The sequence below is a fragment of the Equus caballus genome, chromosome 25 (assembly GCF_041296265.1).
Source record: "Equus caballus isolate H_3958 breed thoroughbred chromosome 25, TB-T2T, whole genome shotgun sequence".
Classification (NCBI taxonomy): domain Eukaryota; kingdom Metazoa; phylum Chordata; class Mammalia; order Perissodactyla; family Equidae; genus Equus; species Equus caballus.
Genome location: NC_091708.1, coordinates 28,848,016 through 28,865,973, shown reverse-complemented (window position 1 = coordinate 28,865,973; position 17,958 = coordinate 28,848,016). Strand labels below are relative to the sequence as shown.

Here is a 17,958-nt window from a genome sequence, read left to right as displayed (position 1 = left end):
TGCTTGTATTAAAGGCGCTTACCTTCTTTCTATCTTTCTTTTTCTCATTTCTTCCCTCCTCCTTCCCATTCTCCCTTTTTTTAAAGTCACAAAGTAAATACTTCTCTGCAAACTGCCACAGGTTTCTCTCTGCACACAAGAGAGCTGACTCAGCCAGAAAGCTGTCACCCCCAGCCCCATCAGGCTCACCCGGGGCACACGACTTTCCCAGCCAGCAAACAAACAGGCCGTGGCGTGAGTGGTCACAGCGCTGGCACGTGGCCACTCATGGACATTCTGGGCATGCTGTCTCGTGACTTAGAAAAGAGGAGGCTGTTGGAGCCTGCCAGCTCTGTCTGCTGATTGTGAGGGATCTGGGACCTGGGGCCCCGCGGCCCCTCCACACCAGCAGAGCATGCCTGCCCACTGAAGAGGCCAGCTGCCCTCGGTCCTGACCCAATCAGATGGCAGTTTTCTCCCAAGGCTTTAGTAAAGCCACCCTGCCTGTCACCTGTGTCCTTTAACTCTACTTCTTATTGTTCCTCGGACTTAAAAAAAATGCCTCCCCTCAGTGGGAGCTTTGGAGTCAATAAACCTGGGTTCGAAGCCAAGCTTTCCGTTTATTGCCTCAGTGACTTTGGGTAAACCCCTCCATCATTCTGAATCCTGCATTTCCTGAAGCAAAATAGAGCTAAGGGGTACTGAACAAACATTTGAATGAATGTTTGAATGAATGAATGAAACATCTGAATGAATGAATAAATGGGTGAATGACTTCCAACTATTTGTGGCCCTTCACCATTCCCCAGTACCACTCTGCCTGGGCACACAGGTGACTCCTGGGAGTCTAGCTCAGTAGGGCACCACTGCATTAATGCCAGAAGACTTGCATTTGTGACCTAGTGGAATGACTTTCCCGACCATTGACCTTGGCCGAGCCATTTCACTCTCCAAGGTCCTCTATCTCCCCATCAGTCAAATGCAAATGCTAATCCCGTCCTGTCTTCCTTGCCAAATTCCGTCAAAGCCCAAAGGAGAACAGAGATGAAAGTGCATTGTGACCTGGAAGGAACTGGCCACACACCAAGGCTTCTTCTCACATGGGCTGCTCATGCCTCTGAGCCGAGGTGAGAGTCCAGGGGCCTGCCTCGTGCCAGGAGGCTGAGCTGACATGCTTCCTGGCTTGCTGCCAGGCATGACATTCTCCAGCCAGCATCATCATTCCTTTGCACATAGGTATTTTGTCTGTGCATGGGAGGCCCTTGCTCTTTTGAGAGACATAAAGAGAAGAGTCAGCAGAAAACCTGCAGAGGTCGGCAAATGGGCTGGAGCTATCAGCAAGTCCAGGGTCCTGCGTGTTGGACAGAATGGAAAAGTTCAGCGAGAATCTGGGAGATCAGGAAAGTGGAGGTTGACTATCTCTTTGGGTTGGAACTAGTTCTTCTGGGTCCCACACTGAACATAGATCACCTATGGGCTCGCCTTTGGGTTTTCCTTTGGGGTTGCTGCTTAGAGTTAATGGTGCTAGGCAGAGACTAAGGGAGATTAGACAGAAGAACCCTCTTTCTGCCCTCTTCTCAGCAGTAGATGAAGAAGTTCTTCTGCCTCCGGTGTCCTCCCTTCTGCCCGGACCCAACTCTGAAGTCCACATTGTACCTAAGCCTTCTCCAAGATAGTCAAACTGCAAGTCAATTTTTTCTCTTGGATCGCCTATGACACTCCCTAAACCACAGCACATGCTATCTTTCATTAGACAAGTAATGACAAAGACTTACTGAGAGTCAACCAGCTGCCAGGCACTCTAAGAGAGACTGTGCTGCCAATGCTCTCTCTCAATCCTCAGAGCAGCTCGACAAAGTAGGTACCATTGTTATTCGCATTTTACAGATGAGGAAATAGCTTCAAAGAGGTCACAAGGTGAGGAAGTAGTATCGCTGACATCTGAACCCAGGCTGTCTGACCCCAGCTGATCTCCACTTCACCAGCACTGTCCAATAGAACATTCTGCTACAATGGAAGTGTTCCACATTGGTCTGTCCAATATGGTAGCCACTAGCCCCATGTAGCCACTGAGTACTTGGAATGTGGCTAGTGAAGCTCAGGAATTGGATTTTAAATTTTGTTTAACCTAATTTAAATTTAGTCACATGTGGCTAGAGACCACTGTATTGGATAGGGCAGGTCTAACACACTCTACCACATACTTTAGAATGCAAAGCAGCTCATGTCACCTAATATAGACTCTGAGCTCTTTGAGAAGACAGGAGTCTGAGCTTTCCTTCTTAGTCCACAGTAGACTCTCAATATTTTTGCTAGACTATACTTACATATAGTCCTCATGAGTACTTGAGTAATAGACTGGCCTCAGCAGGAGGCTGCCCTGTGAACTGGAAAATTCCCATAACTTCTATGGGTTTCAGGTGCTGTGCTGATAAAATCAGGGTCACGTTTAGCTCTTAACTGGGCATCATCTGCCCAGCAGGTCTTACCTGTATGGAGAGTCGGGGTCGAAGCATGTCTTGGTGACGTCGGTGATTTCAGGGTCACAGCACTCTCCGCCGTCGAAGTTGAACCGTTCATAGTTGCAGTCCATGTCGCACACCCCATTTTGCTGCTTCTTCACGAAGGCAGGGTGGCGCAAGTGGCGGCAGTCCCCACCATCGTGGCCGGTCAGTGTGTGGTTGCACTCAGGGTCGCAGTTCTCATCCCCAATCTTGCTGATGTCACAGTTGGCCAGGATGAGGCGGCGGCGCAGGGAGGAGTTGTTCACCTCCAGCACCTCCAGCTCCCAGGAGATGTTGTAGTGCTTGAAGGCCTCAGCCAGCTGCCGGTGCTGGAAGTCGATCTGCTGGCGGCTCACTGTGGGATTCTCATGGCCATCATCATGGAGGTTGACCACACGGTAGCGTACCACCTTGGGGCGGCGGAAACGTGGGAGCTGGTTGTAGCTGGCGATGACCTCTGTGTTGTCGCACAATGTCTGCCCACATAAAGGAGGCTCCAAGCTTGTGTCTAGAAGAAAGCCGTGGGCACCAGTGAATTCCACTTGGGGGCTGTTGCCGTCCTTCATGGGAGACCAAGCACGCTTCACATTGTCCCAGTTCTCCTGGAGGAGGAGCTGAGGTAGAGGAGTGTGGAGGCCATGGGTTTCCATGTCCAACAGTACCTCCCGCTGGGTCCTGGCCACCTTCCACAGACTGAAGCGCTCGATATAGCCCCGGTAGTTGTGATCCAGAGCACTGCCTCCCAACATGAGCACTTTACACTTCTGGGTTAATGGGCTGAATATGCCACCGACCTGCTCCCCAGACGTTGCCACCTGGGCACCATTCACATACAGTTTCATCAGCCGCCCATCGTAGGTAGCAGCTAGATATACCCACTGGCCTGGGAGGTAACTGCGGTGGGCATTGATTGTGGTCACTTGCCGAGCCCGGTCTGTCTTCAAGGAGAAGAAGTAGCGTGGGTCTCTGTTGCCTTGATCACTGATGGTGTGAATGCCCACGACCCATCCTCGGTCACGTGAGGTATAAGAACATTTGTCATATAGCCCTATGTGACCCCAAAAGAGAAAGATGAATAAATAAAGGATGGAAGAAGAGGGGATAAGTTATTTCTCTCTGATAAAATTTATAGCAGGATGTCCTAGATCAGCAGTTTCAAACTGTGCTCTGTGGGGTTCTGGCAGTTACTAATGGTGCCTCTGGGACCACCCGAAGATAGGGTGAGGGCTAGAGGAACTGAGAAGACAGGTGAATTGGCTTTAGGGGTTCTCCCCACAACTTTAACCCAAGTGGTTTGACTTACTGGTTTTTAACATGAAACACAGAGGAAAGACTTTTGTTTGAAGAATGTATTCTTGAGCAAAAGAAAACAACAACAACAGCAGTAATAACAATGAAAATGTGAAAACCTTTGATTTTGCAAAGCTGTTGGATGGGTGAGAGGATTTTCTAACTAAGAGGGTATTTTAAGCGTTGGGTAATATAGGAAGTGAGAAGAGAATCAGAGGAAGATAATAATGAATAGAAGATACTCATTTAGAAGGACAGCCCCTTTACAGTCACCATAACTTTGAGTGTACATCAGCCATTAGCAGTACTCAAATGATCGCTGGTGGCAAAGTATCCGGAAAGTTGGCCAGGAGAAGTGAAGGTCAAGGACTGCAAAGCTAGTGTTTCTATCTCCAACAGGAGTCCTGGAGAGCCCTGGTGTTCATCCCCAAAGAAAGGCAGTCATGCTGAATATCCAGGCTGGAAAGGTTTTTAAAGATTGCCACTTCCAACTCCTTCACTTGACAGGTGAGGGAGTTGAGATGCAGAGAATGGAAGGCATTTGTCAGGTTAGACAGGGTCGTTGACAAATCCCCTAAGACCAAATTCAGCTTGCTTTTCTCTAGCACTAAGGCTAGTATTAAAAACATAAAATAAAAGCATCCTCTTAACATAAAAAGATGCTGGAGACTCCTTCATTAAGTAAGGTCTTCCAAGCCCCTACGGCAGGTCAGCATTGTGCTAAGGTCTATGTACAGGTTAATTTATTTAATCCATGTAATACCCCCAAGGTGGTGATATTTATTATGTTAACAGAGGAGGAAATGGAAGGTAAAGGAGGTAAAGGAATGGATGGGTTTAAGGTCAACTGGTTGGTAAGTGGATCCCAGATCCATCAAACTCCGCAATTCACTGTCCTTTGCACTAGCTCTATAGTACCTCCCCTCCCTCAATGCCACCAGGGATCTGGATCACACCATCTACCTGGAGGTATCACAAGTTTTAGTTGGGTCTTTGGGAAAGTTCTAAGCCAGAAGCCTCTAGACTTACTCCGGGAACCCCGGGAACTCGCTTAGCAGATTCTCTCTGGATCTAATTATCTTAATACTCATCAACTCCCATTCCCCAGTCTTTCTGGAATATACCCAGTGTCCTTGGCACAGACAAAGCTGTTGGACGGGGAAGAGGACTTTCTAATTAAGAGAGTATTTTAAGTGTCAGATGATGTGTGAGGCCAGGTGGGGGGAGACAGAGGAATACAAGAATGAATAGAAGATGCTCGTTTAGAAGGACAGTCCCTACTCTCAGCTGGAGAATTGTTGCGGTCACCATAACTTTGGGCATTTATCTGCCATTAGTGTTCATCAAAGGAGCATGGAGAGCTTCCAGCAAAATCAATAGACAAGCCTCACAGTCTTTACTCATTTGTGGGCACTGGGGCCTTACAATTTGTGTAAATCTCTCTGTTAGCAGCTGACATGGATGGCAGTTTTGGCTGAACATCTAAGTCCACCTACACCTCTCTTCTCCCTCCCTGTCCAGCAGTCATAATGGCCAGAGTCTCCACACAAAGTCAACTTGCTCTCACAGGCTGGGCAACCTTGGCAAAGCCCCAAGTACCTCCTCTGGGTCTTGGTCCTCTGACTGGTAAAGAAAGGGATTGACTGAGGTGCCCCTCACATGCTCAGTCTGTGTCTGCTTTTCTGTGATTCCAGGTTTTCCAGTGGCTAAAACAGAAACTACTTCTTCCAAAAAACTTTCCCCGATAGTCCTGCAAGGACTGATCCTTCTCTCCTCTGAACTCATTTTACTTCTAGGAAACTGGACAGTTGTTCTCTGGTTTTGGAGTCCCTCCTAGGCTGGATGCTTCTAGAGAGTGATGACTCTGTCTGGGTTATCCATACCCTACCCAGCACCTTGCACCATGCATTGCCTACAGCGGGCACTGGGTCAGTGTCTCATGAATGAGCACAGGAGTGATTCTAAACAGAATGGGAGAAGAGAAAAAGAGATAGCATCAAAGGCACTAATTTATGTCTCCGTGGCTAAAGGACAGAGAAAATCAGAAGACAGACTGTGTTCTCGGTAGGGTAGAAAGAGCAGGGTCTTTGGACTCAGGGTAATTCTGAGGACAGCAATTACTAGCTGTACATCTGAGGAATCACTTCACCTCTGTGGATCTAAATTCTCTCATCTGTATCTCTCTTTAAGTATAAAAGACATAGCAGATACACTGTCCTTGGCATACACTGACTGTCCAAATGGGAGTTCATTTTTAAGACGCTGGAGGGTCTGGGAGTGATGTCAAGGATGAAAAGTAGGAACTGACTAGAAACAAAATACAGAAAGGCCAGAGAGAGAAGGTACCCTGAAGGTATCCTGACCGAGGTATCAAGAGCTGGTAGGATGAAGGCTTGAGAAAGCACAAGTCCTCCTCAAATCTATGGGCAAACCCTACTTCAAAATCATAAATCCCCATTGGCTTAGTGGCTATTAAGAGGCTGCATGTGAAGAGCTATCTCCCCACTGACCCCTCAAAAGCCAAAGCTCGACTCCAGATTTGGAATGAGTTGCCCCAGATCTATCTGTGGCCGGTTGCTAAGAGAATCAGCAGGAGCAAAGGTTCCTGGAGCCCCCACTCTTGTGTCCCCCACTCCACCTCTCAGCTAACCTTCTCTTCCTCCCCTGGCTAACTCCCTCCCTCTTAAACAGAAAACTCTTCTAATGAGAAAATTAACATCTGAAACAGAATCCTTTTTCCCTCTCTCTCTGTGCAGGTTTTTATTTTGCCAGGGACTCTCAGTCCCTGGTTTTCCTGTTGCCTTTGGAAAGCAGCTGGCTGGGCTAGCAAGGTAAAATGTTTACACATCTGTAGGGTGCCCTCAGTTCAGAACTTTCCTGGAGCTTGGGACCCAGGCTCAAGCCACCTCTGTTTGCAGTTGAGAGCGAAGAGGGAAGCAGTGAGGAAGACCAGACTCTGAGACACAGAGCCGAGGACTAAGAGGTGCCTTGGCCACAGGAGGCAGAGAGGAAGGGCAAAGAGGGTTTTCAGTGGAACCAGGAGGAAACACATTAATGGAAACGAGAACCTTGAAGCAGTGGCTTCAGAAGTTCAGAGGGAAATATTTACCTGGAGTGTAAGTGGTGAAAGGAAATCACTGAACTTCAATAGGGATGGGGAGAGGATGGTGGTGATGGGATTTATTTCTGCGTGAAAATAACTTAATCAACAGTAGCCACATCTCAGGGGGGCTGGGAGGGAGGCACTGCTGTATCACCAGCCCAGAACCAAGGATCTGGAACCAGAGATGTGGGCTAAGACTGCCAGATGACCTACCCTGGGACAACTCACACCACCCTTATGCTGCTGGGTCTCATTTCCTTTCTCTCAGAAAGGAGGGGCTTGGATTAAATGATCCCCGGCTACAATTTAAGAGCTCTTTTCTTCACTCTTAGAATGGTCCCTTGTAAGTAGGAGGTGCTCATAAATATGTGTTGATTTGAATCGGATGCCTCATGTCATTCCCAATTCTGGCATGCTTACGCCTCTCTCCTCTGTATCTCCATATGGTACATGGGGCAGTGCTCTCTGGAGGACGTGGGGTACCCCTCCTCACCTCCACTCTGTCCCTCCACAAGAAGATTCTCCAGGAAGATAGAGACACAGTGAAAGAAGCAGTTAGAGTCAGTCTGAAGTCAGCACCATCTGTGTGGTACTAGAGGTTGATCCCGGGGGACACATCCCCCCTTGGCAAGATGGAAGGCCACAGGCAATCCAGCATGCAATCTACATCTAGTTAGCTTAAGCCTGCCCTCAAAGCTACAGGCGCCTGGAAACAGCCAGGGAACATGTGGGAGAGCCCATTCACAGGCTGATGAGGTATCTGGAGCACACTGCACAGATGGAGAGGTTGAGGCACAGACCAGGAAAGGGGCTTGCCCTGGCCTCGTGGTAATCACCTGTCACACAAACCCTGGTCAGTTGGCCTTTCTAATGTGTCCCTATCTTCCTGCAGCTAAGCTTGCTGTGCAAAGGACTTCATATCCCCCCTACCCCACCCCTAGAAGCTTGATGTTTCTTTATTTTCACTGTCTATTTTTCTTCTCATCTACCCACTGAACCTCATCCCAAAGATGAACAGCATGTGTGAAGGAGGCAAGTCCAAAGGCAAAAGCTTGTAAGGAGGCTCCCAAAACCTTGGCCAGGGCTATACTGAGAGGATCTTCTAGGATTTGGGGTCACCCTCTAAGGATCACTTTAATGGCATTACCCCAGGGCAGCTTTGTGTGACCCTTCCATTCCACCCCAGGTACAGACAAATCTTCCTCCCATACATTCATCATACTCTTCTCTGTCTGAAAACTCATCATTCCTGTAATTACTCATCCAATGCCTCTGTTTCCCACACATATGTCAGTTCAGTTCGTTTCTACATGCCCAGCATCCAACACAGCTCCTGGTACCTTTACCTTTTATTTAGAACTATGTCCCATTATGCTCTACATTAATTTTCTCGCTTAATCTCACAACAAAACTATCAGCATTTCCCATTCTTCAGAGAGAACTGAGGCTCAAAGGGATAGTGGCTGGTCCAAGGTAACACAGCTTGGAACCCAAGCCTATGGGATTCCCAGGCCCAGGTTCTTCATCACATCACTGCATTAAGTGCCAAGTGCCAAACACTTTATTGTGGGCTGTTTGAAGGCCCCCTCCAAAAATATTTCTATAAGTCCCACAGCACCAACACAAGCAAGTTGAATTGAACTGCAAGCCAGGAAACAGCTTTCCATGTCATTCTTCTGCCCGGGTCTAAAAAGTTGACTAAGGATCAGCGGCTTTTTATTACTAGCCCTTAATCTGTTCTACTTGGCTCGCCCCACTTCACTGGGATCCAAGATTTGCCTGGGCCTGGTTGTCTATCTGGAGTTCGGAATGCCTTCCTGAGCTGGTCCTTCAGCACATAGACTTCCATCACCAGTCTCCTTGCCTGTTGGTTTCTGACTCAGCTTTGTTCCAACCTCCAGGGTCCATACTGAAATGTGTTTTGTCATGGTTGTTGTCACACTATTGGCTACCTCTCATTTTCTTTTCCATTTGTTATGGGCTGAGTTGTGTCCCTTCAAACTTCATATGTTGAAGTCCCAACCCCTAGTACCTCCAAATGTGAGTGGATTTGGTGATAGGGTTTTTACAGAGGTAATCAAGCTAACATGAGGTCCTTAGGGTGGGCCCTAATCCAATAGGACTGATGTCCTTATAAGAAGGTGAGATTAGGACACACACATACACAGAGGAAAGATGATGTGAAGAGACAGGGAAAAGACAGCCATCTACAAGCCAAGGAGAGAGGCCTCAGGAGAAATCAACCTTGAAGACACTTTGATCTTGGACACCTAGCCTCTAGAATTGTGAGAAAATAAATTTCTGTTGTTTAAGACACTCAGTCTTGGAATTTTGTTATGGTAACCCTAGCAAACTATATCACCATCATTCAGCAAGTTTTCCAAGCTCTACAACTGAAATCTTCAATGACTCTCTCAAATCTTTCTCTGCCATCTTTCACTGCTTTGTGCACAGTTTAGAATCCTTCTCTGCTTATGATGCATTGCCTTAATTTACTCAGTTCCTATCCTGAGCAGAGCAAGGTGCATTAGGAGAATACAAACCTTGGTGGTGTGGTCACCACGCACAGGCATGTTCCTCACGGGGGAGGGGTGTTTCTGTTTCAGCTAGAATGTGCTTTTCTGAAGGCCCTGCTGTGTGTTGAGCAAGTCAGTAGCTGCTTCTATGCCAAGGTGTCTCATAACCCTTACAACAACTTTGTATAACAGATGCTATTTACAGGTGAGGAAACCGAGACTCAGAGAGGTGAGGTTACCTGCTCAAGGTCACACAGCACTAAGCAGTAGGAAAAACTGAAATTCAAGACCCCTGATTTCAAGTTCAGTTCCCCCATAGACAAGGATGGCCTCAACCATGCCTCCATCCTGTGGGGTTTCTCCCTAGGATGTTTTCCTGGGATGGTTTAACTCAACACAAAATTAGCTGTGACAACATTTAACTTTCATCGCTGTCTGGGGAGGACGATTAGCAAAGGATGGCAAGTATATGCCAAGTTTGTATTATTATTTGTTTTCTCTTATCGGGAGAGTGGATGCGGAATGAGAAGAAACTCTATCGGGGTCATTTCTGCCTGTGACAAAGTAGCATTTTCAATTAAATAATGATAATGGTAACGAGCATTTGCTGAAAACCTCTATGTGGCAGTCTCTCTGGTAAGCACAGACATCCCATTTAGTGCTCATATGGACTCAGTGAAGTGGGCTTTCCTGAAATTCCCTTGACAGAGAAGGAAACTGAGGAGTACAGGAGCTAAGTGATTTCCCCCTAAGGATCCAAGCTGGAGAGTGGTGGAATCTCAGTCAGACTGACTCTGAAGCCAGAGCTCTCTTCCAGGATGCCTTCCTTTAATGGGAATAACTCTTAGCCCATCTCAAGGTTCTTGTGTCCCAGCTCAGCCACTACTTTGCAGTGGGTCACTGGAAAATCAGCCCCCCTCTCTGGGCTCCCTCACCTCCCTGACCTCTGAGATGGGAGGGATATACCACATGGCCATAGAGGTCCCTTCCACCTCAGACTCCCTGTGACTCTGAGATCCTGGGTCCCTCAGACATCCCAGTCTTGGTTCTTACTGTGGGAGATGTACGGTCGTGGAGGAGGGGGAAGAGGGAAGAGAAGACCATTTCAGGACCTCCAAATTAAGGATGTCCACTAGCTATGGCATGTCTTCCAGGGGAATACAGGCAGAGGTGAGAGGATGCGGGGATGAAAGGGGAAATTTAGGTCAACAATCCGGTTTCTTTCAGGACGCTAAAAAAATTAAAAGCTAAAGGTTGAGGCTGGCCCCTTTTTTGTTGTGTCTTGTTTTGTTTTCCCTTCCATGATTTAATGGCTGGTATCAAAGCCACAGAGGAATGCTTGAGAGAGCAATCCTATGCAAAGCTTTTATCCGTCTAAAGGAGAGTGATTAAAACAGACAGATTTGGGTTAAGTATACCCATGGTCCCTGCGCTTGGTTCAGTCGGGGGGAGGACCGCCAAAATGACCCTGGAGGACTCGGCAGCACCAGGCATTCAGAGGAAGGCTGGGATATCACTGAGAGGGTACCTGAGGGACTGCTCCTCAGCATCCTCATCCCTCCCAGCCCATCTTGGCTCAAAGGACTGATCTTTCAAGGAGGCTTGAAATAAATCACAGCTGGCTGGAGGCTTATCCCAAATTATACTGAGTTCTGGACATTCCTGTCTCCTGGTGTAGAGGCAGGTGCATCAAGGGTAACCCTTTGGAGGAAGTCACAAGGTCAAGATTAGCTCAAGTGTCTCCGATGAGCTATGAGTTGGCCATGCAAGTGAATGCGTGGGGCCAGGTTTCCCATTGAAGGACTGTATGGAATAGCTGGAAGAGATCCACGATGGCATCTGTGTCTGCGCTCTGTCTGTATTCATTTTCCTCCTGGGAACCACTGCCTAAAAGCCCTCTGACTACATGAGTCTGCTTACCTTTTTAACTAGCTGTGTGACCTTAGATGACTTCACTCAACTCTCTGAGCCTCAGTTTTCCCATAAGTACTCCAGGGATTAAAAAGTCTTACCCTGTATACTTCACAGATCTCTTTTAAGAGAGAAAAGAGATAAATGTCTGCATATTTCATTGTAAACTTTTTAAGGTGATCCAGATGTAAGGCAAGGTTGACAGGAGTATGCCAAAGCTTTATTAATACACGGGCTTATGTGGTGCATTTGGGATGGCAAAGTGCTTTTGAGGGTTCAAGATGGACCTGTGTTTTCCACTGGCTCTTGACTCTGCAGCCTACCTTCTTTACTCACACGTGAGCTGGCTATGCAGACATAGAAAGGTCAGGGTCTTACAGACCAACACTCGTGCATTCAAATGCTGGCTCAACCATTCACCAGCTATGTGATTTGGGAAAGTCAGGGCATCTCTCCTAGTACTAGTCTTCTTATCTGTAAAATGGGGATAATACTGTCTACCTCTGCTGCTTGCAGGGGGAACTTATGAGATAATGAACGTACCAGGACTTGGCCCATGGTCATGGCAACATAACAAGCGTTCAGCACGTGTGCTCGTGTACTGTGGAGTCTGATCTGTTGGAATTCCAGCTCCGCTTCTTTTTAGCTCTGTAGCCTTGGGCAAAATCCCTTCACCTCCCTGATAGTTCCCTCCGCTGTAAACTGATAATAACAGTACTTAACGCATAGTGCCATTTTGAGGATTTAGTGAGAGAATGCAAACACTTATTTGCATAGCACGTGATAAATGTTAACTGCACTTTTTATTGATATTAATAATAAATGTCTGTTCCTTTTCCTCAGAATCGAGACCATTTGTTTTTTTCCTTCTTCTGTGCTGTTAAACTTCAGCTTTTCTGACACTGTTCTCTGAAATAGAGAGACGTGTTCATTGCTCTCTTTTTCACACATTGTCAATGAAATTGGTGCATATCAACTTAAAAAAAAAGAATATGGGAGGAGGAGAGGAAGAAAGAGACAAAGCAGAAGGAGAAGGAGGGGGAAGAGGTGAAGGAGGGGGAGAAGGAGGAGGGAAGGAGGTGGAGGAGAAGAGGATGATTTACACATTTTTGTTTTGTTCACCCTTAAACGTTCCCATAGCACAAACCAGACCCTGGTACACTGAGTGGTGCTCATGTTAAAGCTGCCCTGGAGAGGAAAGCCTACCTTTGGTCATTTTGATGATTTGGACCTACGAGCTCTCCCCGTTCACTCACCAAACCTCAGAAACAATGATACCTCTTCTCAGGAAATTGTCAAAGACCACTGCATCCTGCTGTCCACATTCTTCACAGCTGCTCCAAGCCCTTACCCTTCATCATCCATGGAACCAGGCATAGTCAGGGCTGGAGGTTCCCTTAAAGGTCGCTAAATCCCCCCCTTTACCACCAACCGCCTGCTTGAATCACTTATACAACATCTCAACAAGTGACTGCTCATATTTCCAGAATCAGAGAACTCCTTGCTGTCTGAGGAAGGCCTTTGCACCCTTGGGCATTTCTCAAAGCTCTCCTAGAGTGAACCCAAATCGCTTCCCTTTCCTTTCCACCACGTGGTCCAGGATCTGGTCTTCAGGAACCCACAGAGTTATTCTGTGCCCCTTACCCCAGGACAGCACTGGAGATGTCTAAGGCTTTTGGTGGTGTTACCCCTGGCTCTTCTATTTCCCAAATTAATATCCCCAAGTCCTGCCTCATTTATTTATCCATTCACTGATTCATTCAACCCATATTCATGGGGCATCAACTGTATCAGGTCCTAGTTGGAGTCCAGGGTATGGAACGTGACCAGTCACAGGCTTCACCCTCTGGTGAGAGACCTGCTATTTCCTAATGCGAGTGCCAGTCCTCTGTTGATGCAACGTAGATACAATAGGAGTTGATACTATACAATTAGGAAGACCTATTATTACCATACCTGCCTCCTGACATTATCCCTAGGATCACTACTCTGATTTGTTTTAATGCCACTCAGAGCCACATGAACTTATTGAGAAACAAATAGAGTCACTATTCATGACATGCCATGTACAAGGCCAAGAACTTCATGTGCATCATCTTGTTGAATTATTACAGCTAACCTATGAGATAAGTTCTCTTGGTCCCATTTTATGGATGAGAAAACTGACACTCAGAGAGTTGCACTGATTTGGAAAAGGTCATTTGACTTGTAATAACATGAATAGCATTAGAACACAGCTTTCTGATTCCAAAGCCAGGTGCTTAACCAATGCCTTCTGTTTTCTAGGGATAAATAAGCAAATGTTCTTTTAAAATTGATTGAATACTTATATCTTTATATAGTCAATTTTTAAATCTTCCCCACATTGATTATATACTCTGCTATAATGATACAGGAAGCATTCTTAAGTTCCCTTGAAGTTTTAAAGCACACAGAGCATCTTAATTATTTCATTTGCTTCTTCCATAACTCTCGAAAGGAGGCAAAATAGGAATTACGATCCTGTTCACACAAATGGGGAAAGTGAGGCTCTGAGACAGTAAAGAGTACGTGTCTGTTCACTACTCTGCATCTAGAGCCTTCCATGTGGTGCCGAGGACATCAGTACTCAATAAATATCTGTTGAATGGATGAATGAATGAATGAATGAAATATATGCCCACGGCTTGTGAGAAAACCCAATTTGAGTAGATTTTGAGGTTTTGAACCATCTTTACAGCCCTGGAACAAGAGCCCTGACTTGGAGGCAGGAGTGAGCATCTTTGTGACACTAGGTAAGCCCCTTCTTCCACTTCTTGGCCCTCTGTTTTTCCATCTATACAATGGGAGGGTGGCATGAGTGGTCACTAGCTTTGTTGTGTAAAATACTAAAGGAGTAAGAAGGAGTCAGGAAAGCACAGTTCAGCTGTATGCTAGCTGGACTAAGCTGTGTGACCTGAGGCAAGTTGCATCCTCTCTCCGGCTGCCTTTTCTCACCTGAGAAAGGAGAAGACTGTGGTGAAACAACTTCTAGGAATTTTCTTGAAGATGTAAGCAAAAGATATCTAAATTGGGGATGGTAACACATGAACTTTTGCCCTGATTTGCCACGAATGTACTACTTATCTTGGGCAAATTCCTCTTCATCCAGGGTCACATCAGGACTTTCATGGACCCAGGGCACTTTTTACTTCCTCCATAAATATATATAATTACATTTTATGATTGCATTGATATAAAGATATATATAATCAAGAGGCTAGGTTCATTGTTACATATGTATTATTATTATATTAACTTTTTTCTTCTGATTTGAAAAGAAATTAAGCCCTTTTTATGGGCCCCTGAAAGTACTGTGGACCTCAGGCAATGCACCAACTGCGCCTAATGGATGAGTCAGCCTTGGGTCCACCTTTGGACCTCAGATCCTCATCTACAAAATAGCATTGGGAGGAGGCACTGAGAACCTGTAGCCAATCCAAGGAGTTCAGGGGGATGAGGAAGGTTCCCACATGGGAGAAACAAATGATGTAAATTTCATAACTGATGCAGGCCCACAGCAAGTTATGAAAAAATGCACCCCAGACAGTGTGGGCTGAGCTCCGGAAACAAAAGCTCCTCTCTCGGGTGAGCCTGCCATCACCTCATCCTGGCCCACACAGCCAGGGGTGAGCCTTTCAGAGAGAGAGATGGCAAAGGGAGATAAGGAAGGGATGCAGTCAGACAGGCAGATCCCCACTTCGCAGGGCTGGTGCCATCCGGAATTACCCTCCAATGCGGGGAGAGCAATGATAGCTGATGCTTGCAGAGCAGTCACTGCATGCCAGGCATGGTGCTAAACTCTTTGCATGGATTAGTTCATATAACCTTCACAATAATCCAAGCAGGGAGGCATTGTTATCATCTCCATTTTACAGATGAGGAAACTGAGACCCAGAGAAGCTCAAATAACTTGTCCAAACCTGAGTGACTTGCTGGCAAGTGACAGAGGTGGGGTTCAAAGCCAGGCAATCAGACCCAAGATTGCACGTTCTTAACTTCGAAGTTATGCTGCCCAGCCAGGGGTAAAGTGATCACATGAGGACGAGGGGTAGTTTTTAATTATAAGCCAATAAAGCATAATAGAGTAAGTCCTGATAGAGGTACAAGCAAACAGAGCTCAGAGGAAGGAACACTTGATTCAGACAGGAAGGCTCAGAGAAGTTTTCCTGGACGAGTGACATAAGAACAGAACCTTGCACAAGGAACAGGAATTTGGTGGGGGGAAGCGGGGCAAAGATCTTCTGGCAGAAGGTGAAGTATGAGCAAAGCAAGAGCTATGACATTACCAGAAGGTGACCCTGGAGATGGCAAGACATCTGCTTTTGATAGAACTGAAGGTGCGCAAAGTATTGGAAGGAAATGAATAGAGTAGATGGCAAAGGACTGTGAATGGCATGCCAAGAGATCTGAAATGTACTCCATAGACAATAGGGAATCTTGCGTGGTTTTTCGGGAAAAGAGTCATAGGAAATGGGCATCATTAGCTAGGGATTTCTTGATGTTTATCAATAGGGTCACAGAGCTGAAAGAACCAAGACTCATGTCTCTGGACTCTGTGCCCAGTGCTCATTGATAATCTGGAGTCATTCAGCCTGAAGACCTACAATGAAAAGCATGGAATGTAAGCAAAATTTTGAAGAGAGAGGGCTGATAGACTTTTGGATATTAATTTTCAATTGTTTTCACATCCACTAGAAAATAGTGAATTATAATTTAATTCAAAGGAGCTCTTTAAGGCTCCAGATGGATAAATGGTATTTAGATGCTCATTGGGACTTCCACGAGGTGGAGGATGATCTAGCTCAGCCTTGAGCTTGGTCTCTAGTTGATCTTGATCATTTACCTTCTGGGGCTTGGTTTCCCCATCTCCTCAACCAGCAAAGGGTGGAGAGTGGATCTCCAAGTTCCTCTCTAGCTCCGATAATCTATCACATAAACTCTTGAGGTGCAGGTATTATATCTCCTTTGACTCCACACTCTGAGTGCTTAGCCTGGGATCTGACACAAGGTAGACCCAATAAATAATTATTGAATACTTGGAATGAATTGAACTTTTGAACTTAAGACTCTTGTGGAATCTTTAGGGGATTTAAATGGAAAGTTTGGAATCGATGACCCTTTTTAAATAAGAAAGCATAAAAACAAGCAGATCAGTAACCCAGACAGGCTAGTATTTCCTCTCTGGCTATAAAAGATGCTGAGGAACTGAAAGACTCTGGAACAGAAGACTGATGGGAGGGAGGCCAAGGACACTGCAAGGTCAAGGGGGAAACCAAAGGTGAAAGAGCATGGAGGTGGGGACATATGTTCTAGGAGCACCAGATTATTCCATTTAATCAGCAGAATCCACGTAAGTCAATGATTCTCAACCAGTGGACATTTGGCAACGTTTCTGCAGACATTTCTAATCACAACTAGAGAGGAAGTGCTACTGCAGCTAGTGGATAGAGGTCAGGGATGCTGCTAAACATCCTACAATAAACAGGACAAAGTCTCATGACAAAGATCTATTCCAAAATGTAAACAGTGCTGAGGTTGTGAAACCCTGATATAACGAACTAGGAAAAGTTATGGTAGGAAATAATGTTTGGGGAGGAAGTTGAATGTGAGGGTAAGGAATACTGATCTGATCTAGAGAGGTTTGTGGAGGAGTGGTTAGAACGTGAACTTTGGAGACTGATCCTACCATTTACTTGCTGTGTGACCTTGGGCAATTCACTTAACCTTCCTGTACCTCAGTTCTCTCATATTGGAAACTAATATTATAAAAGTACCTGTTTTAGAGGGTCATTGTGAGGAGTTAACACAAAGAGTTAACACATGCAAAGTACTCAGAACGGCAGCTGGCACATGTGACGCACTAAATATGTTAGCTATTATCATTGCCATGTGTGGATAATAGGGAGCTAAAATAGACTCAAGTTTGAGAGAGTGGCAAAAGATTCCCTTCAGTTGCTGATAATCCTAGAAAAATGATCTAGAGCTGCATGATCATCATGTGACTATTACATCCACCCCATTAATAATCCCTCTTCAGTCAGTGTCTGCTTCAGATGACACTGCAGGCTGGATGTGTTTGGGTCGTTCTTGCTGTTTGCAAGCAACTCCCTGTCTGGGCTCTGTTTTCCAGATATCCATGAGGCCCAGGCCAGCATCCGACTGCCTCTCCCGTCCAGGTTCCTCACGGTTTTAATGAATAAGTGGAAGGAGACAGAGGAAGCCAGACATAAAGACAGATGGAAAGATGGAAAGGCAGGAAGCCTTCCACGAAAGCTGCTGCCAGTGATACACGCTGTTCACAGGGATTCCAAGGACAGAGTGGGGGCATGTTTTAGAGATTTGTGTGAGCTACTAATACTGTTCCCTGAAAGCCCTTGTTTGTAAATAGATATTTCTGCTGACATTGGGCTTTGTAAGGGCAGACAGAGTTGTGGGGGGAGGGTGTTAGAGAGAAAGGCAGGTTGTGTCCGCGAGCCTTAGACCATGTGTTTGTTGTTGAGAATACAAAGACTTCACTGTATTAAATGAAAATGCTTGTTTTACAAGGCGAGTGGGAATATGATAGGTACATGTCGAAAATGCTTCGGAAACTGAAACAACCCCATGCCACGAGGGCTTCCTGCTATATCATGCA

General features: G+C 46.1%; 1 protein-coding gene across 1 annotated transcript in view; it reads right to left on the bottom strand.

The window, feature by feature from the left end:
- Nucleotides 1–17,958, bottom strand: part of PAPPA (pappalysin 1) — a 236,685-nt gene that overhangs the window by 201,786 nt on the left and 16,941 nt on the right. The window contains exon 2 of the mRNA XM_023628753.2: nt 2,469–3,531. Within this exon, the coding sequence (XP_023484521.2) occupies nt 2,469–3,531 (1,063 nt within the window). The remainder of the gene's footprint in view (nt 1–2,468; nt 3,532–17,958) is intronic.